At 41.1% G+C, this 25,815-nt stretch overlaps 1 protein-coding gene across 1 annotated transcript in view; it reads left to right on the top strand.

Moving 5' to 3' along the window:
* The window catches only part of LOC145399744 (neural cell adhesion molecule 2-like), a 401,276-nt gene that overhangs the window by 291,503 nt on the left and 83,958 nt on the right, over positions 1–25,815 (top strand). Inside the window, exons 3-6 of the mRNA XM_080272292.1 lie at positions 11,371–11,459; positions 11,541–11,651; positions 16,607–16,723; positions 21,628–21,831. Of these exons, the coding sequence (XP_080128418.1) occupies positions 11,371–11,459; positions 11,541–11,651; positions 16,607–16,723; positions 21,628–21,831 (521 nt within the window). The remainder of the gene's footprint in view (positions 1–11,370; positions 11,460–11,540; positions 11,652–16,606; positions 16,724–21,627; positions 21,832–25,815) is intronic.

Here is a 25,815-nt window from a genome sequence, read left to right as displayed (position 1 = left end):
GAGCGAACGCAATAGAGGATAGGATAGGATAGGCGAGGAGAGGATATGATGATGAAAAGGAGGAGGAAGAGGAGTAGGAAAAGTATAGGAAGTGGTGGAAATGCCGAGATTGACGATAAGGAGGTGGAGGTGGAAATTAGTATACATGAATAAGACTAGGAAAATGTATATAATAAGAGGAAAATAGAAAAGAGGAAAGTATAGAAAAAAGGAAGATGAAGACAAAGATAAGCTGGCAGAAGAAGAGGAAAATGAGGGAGAGACAAGAAGGAAAATGAGGAAAAGGAGAAAGAGAAGGATAAAGAACGCAAAATAAAGAAGAAGAGGAGAAAATCAAGAAAAATGAAAATAAGCAAGGAGGGGGGGAAGAAAGAGGAGGAGGGGAAAGCATAATGTGGAAGGAGGGAGGGGGAGGAGAATGTGTTGGTGTTTACCACTTGTGTGTGTGTGTGTGTGTGTGTGTGTGTGTGTGTGTGTGTGTGTGTGTGTGTGTGTGTGTGTGTTTGGGAGAGAGAGAGAGAGAGAGAGAGAGAGAGAGAGAGAGAGAGAGAGTTGAGATAGGAAAACTTGAATGGAAGAGAATGGGGCATAATACTAAGAAAGAAGCAGAGGAAGGGGATGAGAGAGAGAAAGAGAGAGAGAGAGAGAGAGAGAGAGAGAGAGAGAGAGAGAGAGAGTTGAGATAGGAAAACTTGAATGGAAGAGAAAGAGGCATAATACTAAGAAAGAAGCAGAGGAAGGGGATGAGAGAGAGAGAGAGAGAGAGAGAGAGAGAGAGAGAGTTGAGACAGGAAAACTTGATTGGAAGAGAAAGAGGCATAATACTGAGAAAGAGAAGCAGAGGAAGGGGATGAGAGAGAGAGAGAGAGAGAGAGAGAGAGAGAGAGAGAGAGAGAGAGAGAGAGAGAGTTGAGACAGGAAAACTTGATTGGAAGAGAAAGAGGCATAATACTGAGAAAGAGAAGCAGAGGAAGGGGATGAGAGAGAGAGAGAGAGGATAAAACGGAAGAGGGAGAACGAGATGAATATAAAGAAAAAACAATAAAAAACGAAGGAGAAGAAAAGAAGAAGACGACGAAGAAGAAAAAGAGGAGGAAGTAAGTGCTCCCAGGAGAAGTGAGGAGACGTTGATATGGAGGTAAGAGGCGGGAAGGGAGAAAGAGAAGGAGACTGAGGAAGAGAACTGGATAATGAGATTGCTTCTGTCTGACACGAGGAAGAAATATAAAGGAAATAAATAAGACAAAGGGAAGAACAGGAAGAAGTAGCCGTAGTGCATTAATTTTAACGTGACAAAGACCTCAAACTCTTTCCAGCTGGGTTAATTATTATATACAGGTAGATTGGAGGATCGTTTTGACTAGTAACCATGGAGATTCGTATTTAAAGTTCGTCGGGCTTCATATACCCACGACATAGTATTTTAGCTGTGGGAGTGGCCGAGTTCCGTCAGATGAAGACAAATGACTGTAGTGTGTGGGGAGGAAGGACTGAAGTGGAGGGGGGAAGGGGGATCAGAGTCCCCCCCCCTATTTTGAAGAAACGTAGTGGCGTTGAACAGACGTCGAGAAAGAAAAAAAAAAAATGAGGAAAATAAGGAAACTAAGAGAAGCATGAAAATATCTTAATTAAAGAGGAAAGAAAGTAGGGGAGGAGGAGGAGGAGGAGGAGCAGAAGAAAAGGGGTATGCAAGGTGGAAGAGCGATGAGGAGGATAAGAAAATAGAAGACAAAGAAAAGAAGAGAATATAGAAGAGAATACAGTCGAGGAGGAAGGAAAAGGTGGAGTATAGACTGGAGAGGAGAAGAATTATAAGAAAGAAAAAATGGGGGATTTGAGGAAGAGGATGTAGAGAAGACGTGGAAGAGAAAGAGAGTGTGGTAGGATGAAGGGATGGATTGGAGATGAGAAAATTGGGAAAAAAATGGTCAAAACGAAAAAGCGAAGGAGAAGGAAATGAGTATGGGAGGTGGAACGATAGAGGTAGAGGGATGAAGGGGAGGGATGGAGATGGAGGGGTGGAGGGGAGAGATGAAGGTGAAGGGAAGGCGGAGAGAAGGAGGGGAGAGATGAAGGTGAAGGGAAGTGGAGAGAAGGAGGTGGAGGAATGGAGAAGGGATGGAGGGGGGTGGGGGGATAACAGTGCCCGGGGGAGAGGCTTGGAGGCGTTGACCGTCCATGGGGGAGAGATCACACGCAACTCTCCAGGATTTCACCCCCATGCCTGTCTTCCTAGAGTGCATACCTCTTCCTTGGTGTGTCCCTTCAGTATTGCACTCTTACGTTTCTCATGCACTCCACAATTTTTATTTTAACGTACTCCCGTTTAATGTAAAGTACTAGGTTGTTCGGATGCACTTTCACTTCTCGTAATGTACCTGCTCGTTTTCTTCTCTGCGTGCTGTTCTCTTACTCCACATGTTCTCTCTGTTCTGTACCTGCCCGTTCTCTTTTCTGCGTTCTCTGTTCTCTTAATCCGCGTCATCTTTCAGTTCTGTGCACTTGCTTTGCTTAGTACACTCGTTTGTTCTGTTCACTGCACTAGTTCTGTTCTGTTAATATATCAGTCTTAATGCCCCTGTTCGTTCTGCTCTCTGCATTGGTTCTCTGATGCAGTGAAAGCAGAGCAGCTCGTAATTGACTGTATTCTCAACCATTTCAGTTTGATGCAGTATTTTTTTTAAATTTTATTATTACTATCTCCAGACTGTTTTATAAATTTTGGAGAGACATTTCGAATTTGCATGTGTTATCTCCACTTTTTTTTTAATTTTTTTATCTTTGGAGAGACTGAACTTGAATGTGTTCTCTCTACTTTTTTTATTTAGCGTTGGAGAGAGTTTTCAGATTGGAATGTTATCTCCACTTCTATTCACTTGGGAGAGACTTTGAATTGGCATGTGCTATCTACCCTTTATTTATTATTTATCTTTTGAGAGACTTTTTTTTTTTATTGGAATGCGGTATCTCCACATTCATTCAGTTTGGAGAGGGTTTGAACTGGAATCTGCTCTCTCCATTTTTGTTCATCTTTGGAGAGACTTTTCAGACTGGAGTGGATAGATATAACGCTCAGTTTCCTCTTCACTACATAAGGTCTCTCACGACATCGTCTCCTGGTACCAAGAATAAGTCGGTGAGGGGAATGGATTAAGTAACGTGTGGGTTGTTTACAACTGACTTCACAGATAAATTTACCGTATTGTTCAGTGCATGATTAACAGTATATGACTATATGACTAGTGTGTGATGAGTTACTCCTGCTTGATCAGTTACACCTGCTTCATCAATAATACCTGCATGATCAGTTACGCCTGCTTGATCCATTACACCTGCTTGATCCATTACTTCTGCATATTCATTTACACCTGTTTGGTCGACTACGTCTGTTTGATCAATTACACCTGTTTGATCAATTACACCTGCATGATCACTTACACCTGCATGATCACTTACACCTGCATGATCAACACCTGTTTGGTCGACTACACATGCTTGATCAATTACACTTGCGTGATCCATTACACCTGCGTGATCACTTACACCTGCATGATCATTTACACCAGTTTGGTCGACTACATGTGCTTGATCAATTACACCTGCTTGGTCAGTTACACCTGCTTGATCCTTTACACCTGCTTGCAACATGATATATGACTCACAGGTATAACCCAAAGTGCATGTAACCTGACATTCGTTGGGCTGCACTGGAATTCTTTGAAAAAAAAAAAAAAAACTATTACAAGATATACAGTATGGTGATGTGGATAGTGCAAATAGTGTGTTGGAGGCTAATTTACGTCTCACTGGCATGATATCACATTGCTTGGAAATTAATGACCTCCATATCAGCTAAATGCAACATATTATCCAGGTTCATTGCACCCCTTGCTGTACTCTAATTGTGCTATTGCAATCAGTGTAATCTAACTGGTGCAATAAATGTAATGTTCGCTAAGTACGTGTGGATTATAAGAAATGCTATCGTAAAGCTCTTAGATTGTCAAGAACACTTCCTACTGTAATCATCATAATGCATCGTAATGTAATCTGACACCATAACACACCTCCGCACCACTCAGCTCCACTCCACCTCCACCACAATACCACACCACAGAACACCCACTCCACACCCGCTGAAATGCCTCACCACAACCCAGCCACACACCATAATGTATTGCCGCACCGCACAACACCCATTCCTCCACCGCCACACCACAACACACCCACTCCACATACTCACGCAGGCAACACCGCTCCACCCACTCTGTAATACCACAAAACACACACACACACACACACACACACACACACACACACACACACCACAGACGGCCCTTCAACACAAACTTCCACGAGACTTATCTGAGAAAGTTGTTGGCAGGAGCAGTCGAATACCTGCCCCCCCCCTCCCCCACCATCGGATTTGTGGTGACTTATGCAGCCATCATCATCATCATCATCATCATCATTATCAACAACAACAACAACAGTGAGGTCAACGGTGATGACAATAATAATAATAGCAACATCAGCAGCAGCACGAAGAAAAGAAAACGAGCACAACAACAGTATAAACAACAGTCACATAACAGCATTATTAGCAGCATCAGCAGTAAGAAGAAAAAGAAAATGAAGTAGAGAAAGAAGAATGGGTGTACATATTTAACCCTCTCACAACGATCACCCTTTTCTGTCCTATCCTAACTCTTTTACAGCACATAAATAAATAATAAAAACACGTCAACGCCTTGAAGTGTTTACATTTTGGAATAGTCTAGGCTTCTAACACACTGCGTTTTCTTTTCTCTCATAGTGAAGCTTTATCCCCAGCGATAATTCTTGGGCCAAACACTGCATCTAGCCGAGAGAGGGTGAGGATGGCTGGAGAATTTGGCGAGGCTGAAAGAAAGTGAAAGCAAAAAGATTGTGTTGTTATACAGTATGCAAATTATCTTCAGCGTCAGCCTTGTTATGTGTTTATTTTTCGTCTTTTTTCTTCCCTCCTTCTTCTCTCCTGCAAGATATCTCGCGTCATGGGGAAGTTTCGAAATGCAAAGAAGTTAGGGCGAAGTTAAGTGAAAACAGGCCGTCTTGCCCGTAAGCGAGTGGTCAGGAAACTCAATGCTTTCGCTTGAGTGCTTAGGTTCTCTTTTGTTTATCAATCTGTTGGTGTTTATTGGGGGTTGCCTGGGGAGGGTGTTGTGTTGTGAAATGTGTGTTAAAGCAACTGAAAACTGAACCATAAAGAAGTGCAACTCAAGAACTACGTTTCTCTCTCTCTCTCTCTCTCTCTCTCTCTCTCTCTCTCTCTCTCTCTCTCTCTCTCTCTCTCTCTCTCTCTCATACGACATTGGAAACGAAAACCACTCCTCAGGAAAAAATATATATATTTCATCCTCAATATTTTGTTAATAATTTTGCTCGGTGTGGTTTTTGTAAGGTTTGTGTCACATGGACCATTATTTTAGTATGGTTAGGAAGCTTACTAACACCTTTTCCTTACCAGTTTATTTCTGATTCTGCTTTCATTGCTGTCTTCTTGTGTGTTATTCATGTAATCTATGTCGATATTAAAAAGATGTAAGAAGCATAAAAGAAGATATTAATGGGTCGTTTGGAAAATAAATCCTTAAGGAAAAGGTGTTAGGGAGTCTCCTTACCCAGCAAGAATTCGGACCCTGATGTACAGTTGCCGAAAATTGCAAAAAACGGAGGCGAAAACCAGTTCAGAACTAGTTTCGTGTTCTCAGTCTGTTTCTCTCTTTCATTCTTTCTTCTTTTTTTTTTCCTCTTATTTTTTGATGGTGTTGTGGGATGTGTGGTATTGTGGTGGTTGTTATAGTTATAGAAAAAAATAAAAACTTCAGGAACTGTTATTTAAGAGCTGTGAATGAAAAAATATGGTTAATTCCTCTTTGTCTTCCTTTTCTACGGCTTGTTCATTTTCGTTCTGTGCTGTATGGTTTGTGTGGTGTTTTTCCGGTGTTTGTCTGGTGTTCGTGCTTTTTATTTGTGTTGTCTGGTGTTTTGTGGTGTTTGTGGTAATTGTGTGGCGGTTGTGTGGTAATTGTGTGGTAATTGTTTGGTATTTGAGTGGTAATTGTTTGGTATTTGTGTTTGTGCGGTCTTCGTGCGATGTTTTGTGGTGTTTGTTTGGTGTATGTGTGGTGTTAGTGTTGTTTGTGAGGAATTTATGTGGTTGTGTGTGTTGTGTGTGTGTGTGTGTGTGTGTGTGTGTGTGTGTGTGTGGTGTATGTGGTATTTGTGTGGTATTTGTGTTTTTTCGTTATTTGTGTGCTATTTGTCCTGTGTTTGTGTGGTACTTGTATGGTATTTCTGCGGTATTTGTGTGTTTTTTGGTATTTGTGTGGTGTTTTTCTGGTATCTGTGGTGTTTGTGTGGTATTTGGTGTTTGTGTGGTGTTTTCTGGTATCTGTGGTATGTGTGTAGTATTTGTGTGGTGTTTGTGTGTTTTTCTGGTATCTGGTATGTGTGTGGTATTTGTGTGGTGTTTTTCTGGTATCTGTGGTCTTTGTTTGGTGTTTGTGTGGTGTGTGTGTGGTGTTTTATGTCATACAGCTGCCCAAAGTTACAAAACACCGAGCCCGAAAGCCGCCTTTAATAGTTCTCTGTTGGCGGTGAAAATAAAAATGTTCTGTACACAACTTCGTTTCAGTCCGCACCGCGCACTCCTGAATTTAACTGTAAGCCCCCCCTGAAGCCTTGGGAATTGACTGAAATGTATTGTAATTTTGAAAAAGAGAGAGAGAGAGAGAGAACGCAATTAGAGCGGCAATTTAGGTATGGAGTGGAGTGGCTGTGTGCGTTCTGTTCAGTGGGCTTGGGTGTGTATGGTGGATTAAAAGGTAGAAAGAGGATACGTATATTCTCATCATCATTATCATCCAATATCATTATCATCATCATTATCCACGTTTTGTATAACTGTGAAGTGGAACCGCTCGCTCATGCCAGTACCACCACATGAAGGCGTCCCTCAAGCGTAAAAATTAATTGTTATAGATGACCTGAATGAAAACTGTAGCTGTAGTTATGAATTCTGACAAAAAAAATGGATATATATGACTCGACTAATAAAAATCGTAGAGGTTATGTACATAAATTTGGTCAGCTCTCCTGCCTGGCGACCATTTATTCAAACCTTTATTGAAGTAGTGTCAATTAATTCGGAAAGATAATTGCTCTGAAATAAAAGGCTGGAGTGTTGCTGGCTGTATTTTTGTTTGAACGTGTACTTGGGAAATGACGTAAAAGTGAACTGAAATTAAAAGGGGGTAAGAGTTTTTGGGCTATTGTGAAGCAAGGTTAAGTGTTATCATCATCATTATCCTCATCATCGTCATCTTCGTCGTCGTCGTCGTAACAGTGGTATGCCTATCGTCGTCCTCATCCTCGTCATCGTCATCGTCTTCGTCATTCGTGTGGGTGTTGTTACATCCTGACCACTTGCTGTAAAATATATAAAAGTGAAGTCTGTTAGTAGACGAAAATTTATTTGGACTACAACAGAGTGAATCATCATCATCATCATCATCATCATCATCATCATCATCACCACCATCACCACCACCACCACCACCACCACCATCACCAACACATCATCATCATCATCATCGTCATCTTCCTATTCCATGGCACTAGGCACACATTTTCGCCAGCTTAGAGGCTCTCTGGTCCTTTTCTCTATTATATCAGCAAAGATCTGATTCATATTTTGCTATGCGTATTATAGGGGAATTATGTCGATGTAAAAACGATATTAATAACCTCTTTTCCATCTAATTATGAATCTATTTATTTTACCTATATCCACCTACCTTCTTATATATGTCTATTTCTTTATCCATCTTTTTACCAGTCTATCTGTCTGTGTGCTTATTTGTCTGTCTGTGTCTTTATCTGTCCCGCTATTTCTGTCTCTGTCTGTCTGTCTATCATTATTAGTCCATCCATAGCCAGACGCCTTAATCCCGAAAGAGGTGGCCACAAACGAATCGCCTGTATGCGAAACATGCAAGAAAATATTGAAGTGACAAAAGGCAAAATAGACCTCATGCATAATTACCCGTGGAAAGGGTGAAGCAAACGGAAACAGACTAACCCATTATGAAACCAGGGTGAAACAGAGTGACCTAGAATGACAAAGTCCAGTTGGGTCAGTGGCCGCCAGAATCTCTCTCTCTCTCTCTCTCTCTCTCTCTCTCTCTCTCTCTCTCTCAACTATCCGGGGCTTTACTCCTGCGCCTATTTACTTCAGTTATTTATTGGTGTGGTTGTCGTTGATGTAGCTGATTTTTACCTCCGCCAGCGAAGTTTACGGATATTTCGTATTCACTGTTTGTCTGCATGTCTGTTTGTGTACAAGATATCTCATATATTTGTTATTGGAGTTCAGTGAAATCTGGTGGATACTTGGGCAGTGGGTTAAGGAAGATTATTTTAGATTTTGAGGTGGGTCTTTAACCGGATGCTGGAATAAATAATAAATTTGTTTTACGTTGGCGGAGGTATGCGTTCTGTGTGATTGTGTAATAGGGCAGAGTAAGACCATGGACTTATTGTCTGTGTGAGAGCGTAAAAGTAGTCGTCTGGTAAGAAAGTGGAATTACAGCAGTAAATTGTAAGTTTTATCGGCGTTGGCGGAACTATACGCTGTCTGGGTGATTTTTAGTTTGTTGTTGTTCTTGCTGCTGTAGTTGTTATGGTCTGTGTTGTGTTTGTTTCCATGGTTGTTGCTGAGTGTATTGTTATTTGTCGTTGTTGTTGGTGGTGTTTTTTGTCGTCGGGATTGCTGTTATTTGTCGTTGTTTTTTGTCGCTGGGATTGTTGTTATTTGTTGTTGTTTGTGTTAATGTGTTTTGTCGCTGGGATTCTTTGTGTGTGTGTGTGTGTGTGTGTGTGTGTGTGTGTGTGTGTGTGTGTGTGTGTGTCATTGTTGGTGTTATTGTTCTTTTTTGTCGTTGTGGCTGTTATTATCATTACCTTTATTGTCATCTTTTAGTGTCTGTTGTGGTTGTTACCGTTGTCGTTCTTGCATCATATATTTTTTGAGTTTTGTTGCCATTGTTGTATGTTTTTTTTTTTCTGTCTTGCATTGTTTCTGCTTTATTCCTAGTGTTCTTTTATTAGTCCTATCCCGGTGAAACCGGTCGGGAACTATAGGTTTGCGCGATTCCGTCAGTCTGTCATTAATTTCGTGTCCGCTGTCTGATTTTCACATGCTTGGTCAGATTTTGATATAACGTCACACAGTTGTTCCCTATACCATGAGAGTGTCGCGCGCAGCAACCATCCATATACTCCCAAGGTCAGTTACATATACAGTACATGGTTATCATCCGGTAGGAGACTTTGTATTGCATGGCAGTACTGAATGCACTTATTATTATTATTATTTATTTGTTTTTTTTTTTTTTTGTGTGTGTGTGTCTGGGAAATTTTTAAGTCTTGGGTGGGGAGTGCATGGATGAGTGGGCCATTGCACTGAACACTTTGTCGGTAGTTCAGAGTCTGTGCCTCTACGTTCCTATTTTTGGATATGCCCACCTCATTCATTAGTAGGGTTAGGGTGATGATGATGATGATGATGATGAGGAGGATGAGGAGGAGGAGGAGGAGGAGGAGGACGAGGAGAGAGGGAAATACCGTACTATACTCGCACGGTTAGGATAAATAATGGTGATGATAATGAAATTCGTTGGGTGATGATGATGATGATGATGATGATGATGATGATGATGATGGTACAGGGAAATATTCGTACAGTTAGGATGGATGATGATGATGGCGATGATGATAATGACGATGATGATGATGATGATGATGATGATGATGATGATGATGATGATGATGATGATGATGATGATGATGATGAGGAGGAGGAGGAGGAGGAGGAGGAGACATACTTTTACGGTTAGGAAGGATGATGATGATGATGATGATGATGATGATGATGATGATGATGATGATATTACCAGACTATTTTATGCAGAGAGTAATAACAGCAGGTAACATTGCTGACTTACTTCCTTCTCTCTGAACGAAACTCCGCGGATTCTCAACAGCAAATCAGTCTTGAAAATTGATGATGAGCTGAGGGAAAACATTAATTACGAATATTCTAACATTTATTGCAATATTGCTCTAAGTTGCACTGATGTTAAAAATATACTCCTTTCAGCTGTAGTGGATTTATTTATTTATTTATTTTTATTGATGTGTTTATTTTTAGAACTCCCACTAAAATGTGTGGCGGAGAAATAATGGTTGACATAAATGGTGATTGAGGAGGTCTTTGGTCGACGCAAACCCGGCATTCTCTCTCCTCTCTCTCTCTCTCTCTCTCTCTCTCTCTCTCTCTCTCTCTCTCTCTCTCTCTCTCTCTCTCTATTTTTTTTTTTTTTTTTTTTGCTTTGTGTAGTTGACCTTTGTATGATCCTGCTTATATACTTTTTAAGATTGACGTAGTCCGTCTTTTTATTTGTTTGTCTGTCTGTCAAATCTGTCGTAATCAATATTTCCACATGTCTGTCTGTCCCTTTATCTGTCTGTCTGTTTGTCTATGTCTGTCAGTCTGTCCATCTGTATGTCTGTTTGTCACTCTGTCCATCTGTATCTACCTAGCTATCTGTCTTTCTGTTCGTCTATGTCTGTTAGTCTGTCCATCTATCTATCTGTCTGCTTGTCTGTCAGTCTGTCCTTCTGTATCTGCCGAGCTATCTATCTGTTTGTGTATCTATTTATCTATCAGTCCATCTGTCTATCTATATATCTGTCTATCTGTCTGTATCTATCCTTCTATGTATCTGCCTCCCTACATCTGAGCATATATATTAATCCCTTCATGGGTTTCCACGAAGAAATTGCACACAAGAGCGTGCTGTTAAGGAGCTATAAGGAAAATAAATCACAAAGGAAAATGTGTTACGGAAAAAAACAAAATCACCACTGAGAATAGGACCCTGACTTGATACTAGTGATCTTAGTACCTTTTTTAGCCATATACTAGTGATCTTAATACGTTTTCTACTCATATACTAGTGATCTTAGTACTCTTTCTAGCCATATTCTGTCCTTTCTCACCATTTACTAGTGATCTTAATAGTTTTTCTAACCATATACTGGTGATCTTAGTACATTTTCTAGCCATATACTAGTGATCCTAGTACCTTTTCTTGCCATATATTAGAGATCTTAGTACTTTTTCTAGCCAAATACTAGTGATCTTGGTACCTTTTCTAGCAATAATCTAACCTTTCTCGTCATTTAATAGTGATCTTTGTGGCTTTTTTTTTTCCTAGCAATTTTCTAGTAATTTTAGTAACTTCGAGTCTGTTTGTCTTCCAGCATCGACTCCAGGTTCGGCTCACTAAACAATTCGGTCCACTGGTCGGGGGTCGGCGAACGGGGCCAATTCACCACTTCCTCCGCATCGACCCCCTCCCCCCCTCCCCCGCAACCTCCCCTGCCCACCCCCTGCTGCCTCCCCTCCCCCACCACGCCCCTCCCCCCCTCCGCCGGCCTCTCCCTCTCGCCGCTGGAGGGGGATGACGAAGGGGAGTACCGGTGCCGAGTTGACTTCCGGGCCTCCCCCACCAGGAACACCAGGGTCAAGCTGATGGTAGCAGGTGAGTGGTGGTAGTTGTGGTAGTACTAGTAGTTGTGGTGGTTGTGGTGGTGGTGGAGGTGGTGATGGTGGTTGTTGTTGGTGGGGGTTACTCTTGGTAGTGATGATAGTGGTGGTTATACAGTATTGGTAAGTACTAGTAGAAGTAGTAGTAGCAGCAGCAGCAGCAGTAGTAGCAGTAAGCACAGTATTATTATTATTATTATATTATTATTATTATTATTATTAGTAGTAGTAGTAGTAATGAAGGCAGTAGAAGAACGAAAGAGGCGTTGATGGTGTGGAGATAGTACTTTACGGGTGATAGTAGAATAGTCACAGTAACTCTTTGCTCCTTGGGGAAATGATGCATGTGACAAAATCCAGTGCAGTGCAGTTTCGAGTATGTTGAAATGCACATAACGCCACGCTTCCCAAGTGACCAAAAATCTCAAGTATCTAGTGTGCGAATGATTAGATACATGTTCTGTCACTCCCATAGCTGAGGAATTCACTTAGAGGGCAACGAGACTCCCTAACACCTCTTCCTTGGCGATTTATTTTTTGATAGTCTTGGTTAATATCCTTTTAGACGTTACTTATGCAGAGTGTGGCGACATTGGAAGGATTTAGGTAACACAGGGGAGGACGGTAAGGTGTGATGAGCAAAATAAATCGCGTAAGAAAAGGTGTTTGGGAGCTTCCTTACGCGACAAGAATACTGGCCTATGTAGTCACTCTGAGGACAGTGATGCGTATGAGAGGGTAATAGTAGGATAGTAGTAGTAGAAGTTAGTGGTGGTAGTAGTAGTGGCAGTAGGAGTGGGAGTAAGGGATGGTGGTAGTTCACTTAATTTTAATACATAAGCGCAGCATAGGACGATAGGGTGTACTAAGCAAAATAAATCGCGTAGGAAAAGGTGTTGGGGAACTTCCTCAACCGACGAGAATAGAGACCAAGGAAACAATAATCTTTCTGAAGCGAATGTGTAAAAAAGCGAGGTATGGACACTGAGGAGAGAGAAAAAAAAGAGAGGAGAAGACGAACAGTGGATGAAAATTGTGTAGAGATCCATATGAGAGCATTGAATTTCCCAGACTGTATATTATTGTTATTATTATTATTATTGTTATTATTATTATTTAACCCATACAAACTTCCAGTACAGTATAACCAGGTGTGCATTGGTAGTCTGGTGCATAATGATAGCCTGTTACAGAGATTAATATTTCCTTTAACTGAGCATTGCATCTCTCTCTCTCTCTCTCTCTCTCTCTCTCTCTCTCTCTCTCTCTCTCTCTCTCTCTCTCTCTCTGTTACGGAATAGAAGCATTGCGCAGATAAAAATAATGAAACAAAAATAAGCCAAAAAATAATGTTGTTAGTCAAGAGCAGATAAAAAGCAAGTTATTTCGCAGTAAATTATGTTCAGTGATTTTCTCGCTGTCGCTTTTGTAGCACATGTTTTGACAAATAGATAGGCAGATAGATGAATTGATGGATAGATAGATGAATAGATAGATAGATGGATGGATGGATAGATAGACAAACACATGGATAGATAGATAGATAGATAGATAGATTCACTTCATAACCTTGGGGGCATCACACTTCCTCGTCTCGCTGCAACATAGATACTGAGCACTCCCTCCGACATCCATTTCCCCTTATCCGCGTTTCACTGCCATCATAAAAATTCTGTTTATAGCATTCACCACTTTTTTTTTTTCCCGCCACTCCATGCATACGTAACACCCTCCGTGCTCCCTCCGTGCAGACATCTTCCACAGCCGTATCTTGCTGTGTTCACGTGTTCTCTCCATTATCTCTTATTTACAGCCGCCTAACCACCATCCTTCTCCTTACACTTCTTAGTATTGATTACACCTTTCATACTACTACGAAAGCCACGCCATTCATTTTTTCATTAGACAGTAGGATATCTTGCTTTTATTTTCTCTGATACTGCTCCTCCGTGTGCTCTGGGGGCCGTCTGATGTTTGAAATGACGGGAGTTCAATACCCTTTGGGGGCGGGGAACAGTTTGATGCACCGAGTTTCGTTATAAAAGACTTTACTGATCCTCCACCCCACGGACATGTCATAAAAACACCCCCGCTAACACTGATCCACCAGTAGTAGTAGCAACAGTAGTAGTGGCATCAGTAGTAGTAGCAGTAAAAGTTGGTTAGAAATAGTAGCTGCACCCATTGTAATCATAAGTTATAACAGGAGGATTTGTCTCAGAAATAGTTATTACGGAAGCTGTAGTAACGATACCATTACTAGGAAAAATAACGGTAGTAGTTACATTAGTAGTAGAAATTAGTGAGATTTGGAGCTGTGATCAATATGAAAGTTTATTTTATCAGTCTATAGTTACGTGCAGTTCCGCGCTTTTGGCCGTTTAATTACTGTGGATCATTTTGCGCTGAAGCCATGAACAAGTAGCAATTAATTCCGGTAACGCAGCATTTATTTTAAACAGCATACACAGGGTGGTACATATACAACGCCTATCTTTCACTCTGCTGGGAGATTTCTTGTGTGTTGACAGGACGGCTAAATCAGCGTTATCAGTGTCTGTCCTTGATCCATTTTCTACTCCCACACCCACACCAGCAAACTGAGCCGTCTCCCCAAGATATTAGATAAAACCAGGTGTGTCTCGTGGGGCGCAATTTATTAACTACCCTGTATATAGGAGGAAATTGTCAATACTGAAATGTAATCTGTAGTTATTTTTCATAGTATTTTTACGTGCAGTATGAAAGCAAGGCATATTGTGTTTCGTAGCGGAAGCATGCACTGCTCTTGTATCTTTGTCATATCAAACACTTATTTCTTTATTCAGTTGTGCGATGTTGAGTTTTCGTTTCGTCAGCTGCTTCGCCACAGTGAATTATTTTACATAATAAAGGATGGTTCATATATAATGCTCCTTCTCCACTTACTTAGCGATTTTTTGTGTGTGTTGCGGAGACGACATAGATGGGGTTATTAGTGATGTGCCGTAGCCTCATCCCCTGTTTATTGAAGTAACAACTCGACAGACAAAGGCGAAAGAGTTAACGTAGGCAGGGTGTAAGGACAGAAGCACAGTTCTTGAGGGCAGCAGGAGCTTTAAGAGTCAGGTGTTGCAAAAAGTGACTAAAATTGAGTGTAGGAGTGTAGTGTTGCAAAGAGTGGCGGAAATGAGGTGTATGAGTCTGGTGTTGCAAATAGTGGCTGAAATGGAGCGAATGAATCAGGTGTTGCAAGAGGTGACTACAGTGGAGCTTAAAAGTCTGGTGTTGCAAAGAGTGACTAAAATGTGGTGTTTGAGCTAGTGTTGCAAAGTGACTAAAATGAGGTGTATGAGTCAGTGTTGCAAGGTGACTAAAATGAAAGAGTTTGAGTCTGGTGTGGCTCCATGTCTCTCTCCCCGGATGATCTCGCCAAAACAGGATGGGGAGCCCGGGATCTTGGTCTAGTGCCAGGGCGGGAGCATGGAAATCTAAACGGGCTCGTAGTGCTGCGTGGAATGGGAGAGACAGAATGGAAAAAGGAAATAGGACAGAAGTAGTGCATGTGTCAGGGAAAGAAGGGGGGTATTTGTAGAACCAGTATAATTTGTAACATGGATAAAAGTATGGCATGTGTCTAGGGAAGGAGGAAAAGGAGGAAGGGAGGAAGGAAGGAAGGGAGGACGGTAGGAAGGAGTGTGTAGCAGAACCAGCATAATTTGTAACAAGGATAGATGTATGGCATGAATTTAAGGCAGGAAGGAGGGAGGGAGGGAAGAAGGAAGGAAGGAAGGAGGGAAGGAAGGAAGGAAGGAAGGAAGGAAGGAAGGAGGGAGGGAGGGAGGGAGGGAGGGAGGAAGGAAAGAAGGAAGGAAGGAAAGAAGGGAGGGAGGAAGGGAGGAAGGACTGTGTAGGAGGACCAACATAATTTGTAACAGCTTGGAACGGAAACACCATATGCAGAGAAAGGGCCCGGGTCGATTGAATCTAGGTCGATTTCTCTGCATATTGACTTTTTTTTTTTTTTTCTGAAGGAGGTGTGATGTGATGGCGTTGGGTAGAATCAGGAGAGGAGGTGAAACTATTGATTGGAAAACTGTGAAATGCTCTCTTAACCCCTTCCATCCGGTGACGCATTATTTATTCTTGCTTCCGCCACGTAATTTTATTCAGCTTTGGGGATACTTTTTTCTTTATAGTGTAGACAGATGTGGCATTCATTAATCCTTCTGCTGAATAAAATTGTGTGGCGGTAGCTAGAATTGAGTAGCTATCAGAGTTGTCTGAACCATGAGACGAATAAAGAACTGAACATTAAACGTGCAATCTAAAGTAGTACAGTAGTAGTAATAGAAGTAGTAGTTATAGTAACGTGGTGGTAGTAGTGGTGGTGGTGGTAATAGAGTCAGTAGTAGTAGTAGTAGTAGTATGGTGGTCGTAGCGGTAAGTCACTTTAGTGGGGATATAACTACTGAAGTATTGCATCTGTACATGCAGTAATATCGTCAGAGGAAGTATTAATATTGGTAGGAATGATAAATATTTAAATTGCAGATGTCGCTTTATTGATGAAAAATGTTTGTAATGTTACCTGATCTTTATTAATATCCCACCTGCTGTTAAATGATAAAATATTGCCTTTGATCGTGTTTCACCTCCCCATCTCACTTTCTCATTTTGCACAATACTCACTGATTTAATCCTGTTCTCTCTCACCTCTTTCTCAATATATATCCCTCCCTGTCTCACTCATTCACTTTCTCTCACCCTCTCCCATTCATCATTTATCTTTAATCTCTCACTCTAACCCTCTATCTCGCTCTCTCCCTCCCTCACTCATTCATTCTCACAGTTTTAATACCTTCCCCCTTTCCCTCAATCTCTCTCATTCACACCATTTATCTTTCATTTCCCCTTCATATCCCCTTCTTCTTTTTCTCTGCGCTGATCGGCTCTCCCCTCGTCCCCCAGTGCCTCCGAAGCGGGTTTACGTGACGAGGGGTGGAGGTGGAGGCGGGGAGGTGGGGGCAGTGGTGGGCCCATTAACGGTGGGAGACAGTCTATCTCTCACATGCAACGCCGAGGGAGGTAAGTGGCAGCAAATATCTCACATACTTTGAGTGTATGTGAGTGTTGTTTGGGCAGATCAAATTTTATACAATAAAAATTCGACAGACAAATTTCTCGCTTACTTTGAGCGCGTATGGGTGGTGTTTGTGCGGATTCTTGATATTCGATATGCAGAATTTTTATCACTGGGCGTGTTAAGGTGTTATTCTGGTTGATTTTTTAAGTTTCATGGACAGTTTTATCGCCTGCTTTGAGTGTGTTCGGGTGTTCTTTTTTTTTTTTTTTTTTTTTTTTTTTTTTTTTTTTTTTTGCCTGAAAATTTGATGGGCAGATTTGTCTTAATTTGTTTTTTTTTCTTTTTTCTTTTCTTTTCTTTTTTATTGATTGCGTGGCCTACAATCAATTCGATGGGCCAAATTCTCGCATACTGTCGTTGTGTGCGGGTACTGTTTGGGCGGATCCGTGAAATTCGGTAGACACATTTCTCTCAATTATTTTGGGTGGACGTGGGTATCGTTTGGGCGGGTCCAGTTTTAGGTCGCTGATATTCGAGACCATTTGCTTTCGTTTTATTCTTGCTATCACCGGATGATTTTATTTGGCTTGGGAGGGAGAGACCTGTCATAGTGTGGAGGAGTTCACTGGATATTATTATTATTATTATTATTATTATTATTATTATTATTATTATTATTTTGCCTTTTCACGGCTGTTTTATTTCTGAACCTTCTACTGCGAGAGGTTTTCCCCTCCCTGACTTACGTAAAACCATCTGAAAGTAAGAGGATTTCAGTGTATTTGTGAATTCTGAGTGCGCAAATGTGAGGATGGTTTCCCAGTTTCTTGAGACAACTTCTGAAGCCTGTGGAGGTGATAGAATACGTCTTGAACTTCTATATGTCGAACTTTTGTATATTGTTGGTGACTGTGCTGTGTGATATGGCATGCAGGCTAATAATACCGAGAAGTGACACGCGCGCCCTACTTTTGCCAGTAGAAATTAGATGTTGGCTTGGTAAAATTTAGGGGTTTGCTTAAAAAAAATTTGCTTCCTTGTCAAAAATTGGGGTTTTGGTTGTCAAAATTTAGGGCTTGCATGTCAAAATTTAGGGGTTGCTTGTCAAAATTTTGGGCTTGCTTGTCAAAATTTAGGGGTTGCTTGTCAAAATTTTGGGCTTGCTTGTCAAAATTTAGGGGTTGCTCGTATAAGATTATATCTTGCTTGTCAAAAATTTGGGGCTTGCATGTCAAAAATTTACTTGTGATATTTAGGGCGTGCGTGTCAAAAATTGGTGCCTGCTTGTAAAAAATTTGCTTTCTTATCAAAAATTTGACCTGCATGTCGATTCTTAAGGGCTTTCCTGTCAGAAATTGGGGTTTTGCTTGTCAAGAATGTGCTTGTTTGTCGAAAATTAAGGGGCATACACTTTGGCACATCCAGTTTTAGTAGCAGGACCGTAGGGGGCAACTTAACACCTCCCCTGCAAGGAACTGTGCTATCTTGACCCCTTGAAGCCGTTAACTTATTATTTATTTTATTCTTTGCTACCTCCTGACGATTTACATGCAAGTTGGGAAAGATGGCTAGTACTGAAAGGGTTAATGAAGGTTATATCTAAACCCTCGCGTTCGAAAAAATCTCTCCTGAAAATCGTGTGGACATAACATGAATGAGATGAAAGTGTTGCGCCTTAAATTTAATAGTTTTTTTCGATTGTAAAGTTATTACTGTCATTGGCAAAGCAGGGTATGTAGTACACTTTTATATTTTTGTTCATTTATTCATTCAAATTTCTACTTATTAATTATTTAATTACGGGTGACTTTTCTGTCTTTCCTTCATTCTTTCCTCTTCCTTCTGCCTGTGGGTGACTGTACACTGAGAGACAAGCCAAATGGTTTCCTGTTCACCAGGAAACCGTTTACTACGCTGGGTGGTAACCATATAACCAAATTTTGGCGCTTGGTGGTTTAGTGAGTAATTACGGCGCTCCAGTCCGATTGAGCCGGTGAAGGTTTATATCCAAGGGGTAATTGTGATTTATTGCTCACATAATGCCACTCAGCGATGAGTGAGGCTGGTCACTCTCATCTTAAATGGCAGGACCAACTTACCTAGCCCCGGGCTCCAACGCCCCTCGTGGGGCAATGTAGGATTTGTTGATATATATATATATATATATATATATATATATATATATATATATATATATATATATATATATATATTTATTTATTTATTTATGGTGATTTAGCGAGCCCATATCATGATGGAAAGTTAGACATCGGCTTCATTAACCCCTCTCTAAACTTAACCAGTCCTCCTATCTTGAGTAATTGTGTGGCAGCAGCAAGAACGAAATACGAAGGCCGAGATCCGGTTGAGAGAGGGTTTTTGAAAGAGGAGGGGGATGGAAACCTCTTCGACTGACAGCGAAAAGAGTAACCCCCTTGCCATCGCTGGAGTGTGTGTGTGTGTGTGTGTGTGTGTGTGTGTGTGTGTGTGTGTGTGTGTGTGTGTGTGTGTGTGAGTTTTTCTTTTATTTTTAGGAGGGGGACAGAATGAAACTTATCTTGCTTTGTGTGTCCAAGTGCTTACATACTCTTGACGTCAGCATGGGGGGGAGTAGATATATTGATGTTTTGCTTTCCTTGTGTGTGTGTGTGTGTGTGTGTGTGTGTGAGTGTGTGTGTGTGTGTGTGTGTGTGTGTGTGTGTGTGTGTGTGTGTGTGTTTGGTGTTAGGTTGTGTAGAGAGGGCATGCATGTGTGTGCATCTTCGCAACATACATCGTAACACACACACACACACACACACACACACACACACACACACACACCGCTCGCTGGTGCAGTGGTAACGTTCTCGCTTGCCATCTGGTAGATGGGAGTTCGCGCCTCGCTCAGGTTGCGAAAAGTTTCACTGACGACGTGGGTGGTTACTGTCCCCCTTGAGCAAGGGGACGGGTGTGTGGGTGTGTGAAGGTCACAGCCTTGCCCTTAGATCGGACTATATGAGCTCTCAGCTCCCTTCCGGGAGGGTAAAATGCTGACGATCACGACCATCAAGTGATCCTGACCGACCCGGTGAATTACACACACACACACACACACACACACACACACACACACACACACACATACACACACACACACACACCTCCCTTCACCATCCTTTCACCCTCTCATTCAAAGCCCTACCCTGCCCATTCCACCTAACACTGCTCACTCCATTATGTATTTCAGGTCGCCATTCAACAGGTATATTGTGTGACCGAAACTTTATGACACATCCACACCTGCAGCCTGTCACCGATCTGTTAAGCCTTTATGGGGGAAAATTTGTCTCTATTTCCCTGCCCAAATTCGTTCATCAGCCTACCCACCTTTCCATCAGTTTGTATAGTTGTTTTTTATTGGTTCGTATGTTTTGTTTATTTAGCTTCTCGACTATGTCCATTCAACCTTCTATTCATTTAGTCGGTTGTCTGTTCAGGTATTATCCATTCAACCATCTATCCATCCATCTCTCTCTCTCTCTCTCTCTCTCTCTCTCTCTCTCTCTCTCTCTCTAGCCATCTTTTCATCTATCAGTCTTCCGGTCAGTCGCCTGTCCGTCCATCCCTCTTTGTGTTCAGCCCTCAATCGATCCATCCTTCTCTCTGGTCAGCCGTCTGTCCGTCCATCTGTCTTTTCAACCATCCATTCAACCACCTCTCTATTCAGCCAGTTATTAATTCAACCAGTTATCCATCCATCCATCCGTCTACTCCGCCATATGTCCACTGTCCAGTCAAATATTTGTCTCCTCAGCCATTCGTTCACCATGTATCCATCCGTCCATTCATGTACAGTATTTGGTAATTTTTCCTTTTTCTTATTATTATTATTCAACCATTCGTCCACTCACGTATCTACTGCTTTGTTCTTTTTCTTCTGTTTTTCATACATTTGTTTTTAGTTGTCTCCCTCGTTCGTTGATCCGTCCTCCTAACTGTCCTCACTACGCTGATATTTTTCACTTCATTCTTGCTGCTTACACACGATTTCATTCCGCCTTTAAGAGATCCCTGGCAGTGACGACATTAATAAACGCCTGGGTTCAAATCCTGATGCGGGCAGCTGAACCCTCTCGATTCAGGTGTCCTTCCAGCTTTTGTGGGTTGGTACGTCAAATGAGTACGTAGGGTAACATTTAGGTAAGACATACGTCATAACTGGGATGCTGCAGTGGCCTTATATCTTAGAAAGTGGATGAATAACCCGCCACAGCACCGAAGTTACGGACATGAGCATCGCAGGCAAGAGCCGCATGGTGTCTGCTCACGCTTTTTTTTTTTTTTTTTTACTTTGTTTAGCTTCAGAAAAAAAAGTTTAGATTCAGCCTCCAATAATCCTTCCACTAGGAGAACTGTTTACCAAATTGTTGTAAATCGTCGGGAGGCACCAAGCACAAGCTGTAAGGCCCACCGTTTTATTGGGAGTAACTCCATCAATCAGGGTGACATCCACTTTAGCTTTTTTCTTTTTCTTTTCTTTTTTTAATATACAAAGAGACGATTTTATTCAGCGTGTGAGGATAGTGAAGGGGTTTAGTTCGAAGAGTCTGTCCTAAGCTGAATAAAATCGTCAGGAGATGGCAGGAATTTAATGATGTCCCCTGCCTGAGTGAATTGATACTGATACCTTTCTGTATATCTATTAAGTTACATTCATAATATAGGTTTTTTACTTTTGTGAAAATCTCCAATCCCTCTGAGTTCAAATTGATGTACTGCAGGGGCGAAATTTGCTAATGACCAAGGAGACTCATTCCTGCCTCATAACTACGGCTCGTCCAGTTTGGGGAATGATCCGACCCAGTTCTGTTGCATGAAAGTAAATTGACACTAATCCCTCCCCCCCTCCCCATGTCCCCCCCAGGCCGCCCCCCGCCCAGAGTGACCTGGTTGGAGGAAGGGGCCGTGATAGATGATCTGGCCGAGGAGCGGAGGTCGGGCATTTCCAGCAACACCCTGACCCTCTCTGACCTGACCCGTAGAGACCTGGGGCGAGACCTGACTTGCCGGGCCTTCTCCACGCACCTGTCTCCCCCTACCCACGTCTCCGTCAAAGTAGATCTGATATGTGAGTTTTGCTATTATTATTATAATTTGATTTATTATTATTATTATTATTATATTATTATAATGGTGATATGATGATGATGTGATGATGACAGTGAAGATGTGATGATGATGTGATGATGACAGTGAAGATGTGATGATGATGTGATGATGACAGTGTTGATGATGATGATGATTGTTATTATTGTTGTTATTATTATTATTATTATTATTATTATTATTATTATTGTTATTATTATCATAGTCGTTATGGTTGGGGGAGTGGACTTTCTGACCACTACTTGGTGGTGGCCAGAATTAGGATGCAAGTAAGATGGAGGAATAGAAGAAGGGAAAGACGAGAGGAAGGAGTAGTTGCAAGGAGAGTGGAAAGGTTACAAGAGGATGAGAAAAAGGCAGAGTATAAGAGAGAAGTGGAGGAACGATTGGGCAAATATGAATTGGAGCAGATGGGAGACGTGGAAGGTATGTGTAAGATATTTACAGAAGAAATATGTGCAGCATGTGATGTGGTGTGTGGAAGGAAGAGAAGACGGAGGGGGGTGCAAGGAACAGCGTGGTGGACTGAAGAGGTGAAACAGGCTGTGGCACAAAAGAAGAAAGCATACAATGAATGGATGAGAAATAGGGGCGTGGAAGAAGTTGAGAGGCGGAAGAGAGAGTTATATGTAGAAAGAAAGAGAGTGAAAAGATTAGTAAGAGAGAGTAAGAAGAGAGTGGATGAGGAATTTGGAAGGAATTTGAGTGTAAAGTGGAGGGACTGTAAGAAAATGTTCTGGAGAGAAGTGAAAAGAGTAAGACAGGGTGGAAGCGAAGTTAGCAGGGGAGTGAAAGATAAAAATGGTAGATTACTAGTGGAGAAGGGAGAAAAAGTGAGCAGATGGAGAGAACATTTTAGGAATTGTTGAACGTAGAGGATGGAAGTAATGCGAGTATAAGTGGCTGGGGAATGGCTGGGAGAAGGAGGGAGGTGAGAAGACAGGAAGAAATCAGTAGGATAGAAGTTGTGGAAGCAATGAAGAAAGTTAAATCGGGGAAAGCCCCAGGAATTGATGGACTGTGTGGTGAAATGCTGAAGCATGGGGGAGAGATAGTAGTAGAATGGATGTGGAAGATGTGCAGATTGGCCTGGGAGGAAGGTAGAGTCCCGGAGGATTGGAAGTCAGGTATAATTATTCCCTTGTACAAAGGAAAAGGGGAAAAAGAAGTGTGGGGTAATCATAGGGGCATTTGTCTTCTTAGTATAATAGGAAAAGTGTATGGTAGGATACTTATAGACAGAGTTAGAGAAAGAACAGAGAAATTAGTTGGAGAAGAACAGGGAGGCTTTAGGAAGGGAAGAGGTTGTGTAGATCAGATATTCATTCTTAGATCTTTAGTGGAAAAGTTTCTAGAGAAGGGAAAGAAGTTGTATGCGGCTTTCATGGATTTGGAGAAAGCATATGGCAGGGTGGATAGACAAGGATTGTGGAAAATGTTAAGAATATATGGAGTAGATGGGAAGTTGTTGAATGCTGTGAAGAGTATGTACGATGGTGCGAAGGCTGCAGTGCGTGTGGATGGTGAACTGAGTGAATTTTTCTCTTTGAAAGTTGGTTTGAAACAGGGATGTGTCATGTCTCCATGGTTGTTCAATCTGTACATGGATGGGGTAATAAAAGAGGTACAAGGTAGGGTAGTGGATGTTGGAGTGGCCCTGGTGAGAGAGGATAGTGTTTGGAAACTCCCTGTACTGTTGTTTGCAGATGATACTGTGTTGTTGAGTGAAGACGAAGGGGAGCTGTAAGGCTTGGTGGATGAGTTTGAGAGAGTGTGTAAGAAACGGAACCTAAAGGTGAATGTAGGGAAGAGTAAAGTGATGGTCTTTGAGAGAGGTGAAGTTAGTGAATGTACAGCGAGGTTGGATGGTGAGGAATTGGAAAATGTGAGTACGTTTAAGTATTTGGGTAGTGTGATGAGTAAGGATGGAGGTTTGGAGGTTGAAGTGCTTGAAAGGGTACAGCAGGGAAGAAAGGTTGCTGGTTCCTTGAAAGCAGTGATAAGAAACAGGGAAGTGAGCATGGAAGTGAAAAAGTTACTACATGACAGTATTGTGATACCAACTCTAACGTACGGAAGTGAAGCTTGGACATTGTTGGAAGGACACAAGTCAAGAGTGAGAGCAGTGGAAATGAGTTATTTAAGAGAAGCCTGTGGAGTCACGTGGAGAGACAGGCTGACGAATGAGGATATAAAGGAGCGTTGTGGTGTGGATGTGGATGTGATAGGAAGCGTTATGAGGAACACACTGAGGTGGTTTGGCCATGTGGAGAGGATGGAGGGTGAAAGACTGACGAAGAGAGTGTATGTGAGTGAGGTGGAGGGGGGAAGAGGGAGGGGGAGGCCGAGGATGAGATGGAGGGATGGGGTGGAGAGGTATATGAGAGAGAGGGGTGTGAGTTGGGAGCAGGGCAGTGAAATGGCGGGGGACAGGGCGACTTGGAGGCGATTTGTTTGTGGCCACCCCAAACGGGATTGAGGCGTCTGGCAATAGATAGATAGATAGAATAATAATAATAATAATAATAATATTGTTATTATTATTATTATTATTATTATTATTGTTGTTGTTGTTGTTACTGCTATTGTTATTATTATCATTATTATTATTATTTTGGGGTCTACGTGGATTTTTTTTTATTAATTACCGGTTCACCTGAGGACTTTACTTCCTAGTTTTATTTAGAGTTAGTGAAGAATCAATTGTTTTATTTGACATTGGGCTTAAGTTGACAAAATGTTTCTTTCTCATTTATTTTTCAGCCTCATATGAACCTCATATACGTTCTTGATGAACCTCGATAATTCTCCATATTGCTGAGAACAATAAATTTATAGTATTAATATTGACTTTATTTTCATTTGCTCTTTGTTTTTGTTTTTTTTTTTGTTTTTTTTGTCCATTGGAACTTTTAATGATTTTAATATATTTTTTTTCGTAGAGGGATTTAATTATTGAGGTATCGTACGGGATTTTTATTATTAGTTTTTTATTGCGTTTTTTTTTTTTTTTTTTTTTTTTATTGGAACTTTTTCTGATTTTAATATATTTTTCGTTTGGTGATTTTTTATTATTGATATCGTACGGGATTTTTATTATTAGTTTTTTATTAGGGATTTTTTTTTAATTATTGGTATTATGCTTAGTTACCTTAATTATATATTGTTTGTGTGTGTGTGTGTTTTTTTTAGTTATTTTATTTCTGCTACTTTCTGGATTTATTTACGTGTTGGTATTTATATCTACGTGATGAATATTATATTGTCGGTGAAATAATATGTTATCTCGGGGTTAGATATATAAATAGCTAGATAAATATAGATATACAAATGAATAGAAAGATAGATGTATAGATTGATTGAGAAATATAGTTAGATTGGTAGGTAGATAGATAGATAGGCCAGTTCATTTCAACTTGGCAGATATTTTCGTCATTTGTCAGCTTCCCTTATACTCAGTCAGAGGGAGGTAACGGTGCGGTCCTTCCATACTCAAGGTGTCAAACAGGTAGGCTAAATAACAAAACCAGGTGAAGGAATAGTTCAGTGCTTCACCCCAGTGCTAACTTATCCCCACTGGTTATTTATCCATTAGTTATTTATAAGAAACCCACACTGACAGCCGTAGCGTGGCCCGGGTTCGATTTTTACGTCATGTTCCGTGTTCATGATTTATTTCTTTGACACCTTTTCGCTATCTGCGTCCAAGTGTGTATTTATTCATGCATTCACTCATTATTTATTTATTTATTTAGTCATTAATTTAGTTTTTTTCAATGTTTGGGATGTGTATTCTTATGGTGGCTAATTTATCAGCTCATTCTGACTGGGTTTCGTTTTTGTCAGGTTTATATTTTTATTTGATTATATTTACTGACATGGAAAATTAACTTATTAGCCTGTCTTCATCATTGGCTCTATTTATTTATTTATTTATTTAATTCAT

This window comes from Coenobita brevimanus, chromosome 50 (assembly GCF_032717465.1).
Source record: "Coenobita brevimanus isolate Jiangsu-jjx chromosome 50, ASM3271746v2, whole genome shotgun sequence".
Classification (NCBI taxonomy): Eukaryota; Metazoa; Arthropoda; class Malacostraca; order Decapoda; family Coenobitidae; genus Coenobita; species Coenobita brevimanus.
Note: the sequence above shows the minus strand (reverse complement) of the source record. Positions and strands in the feature narration are given on the sequence as shown.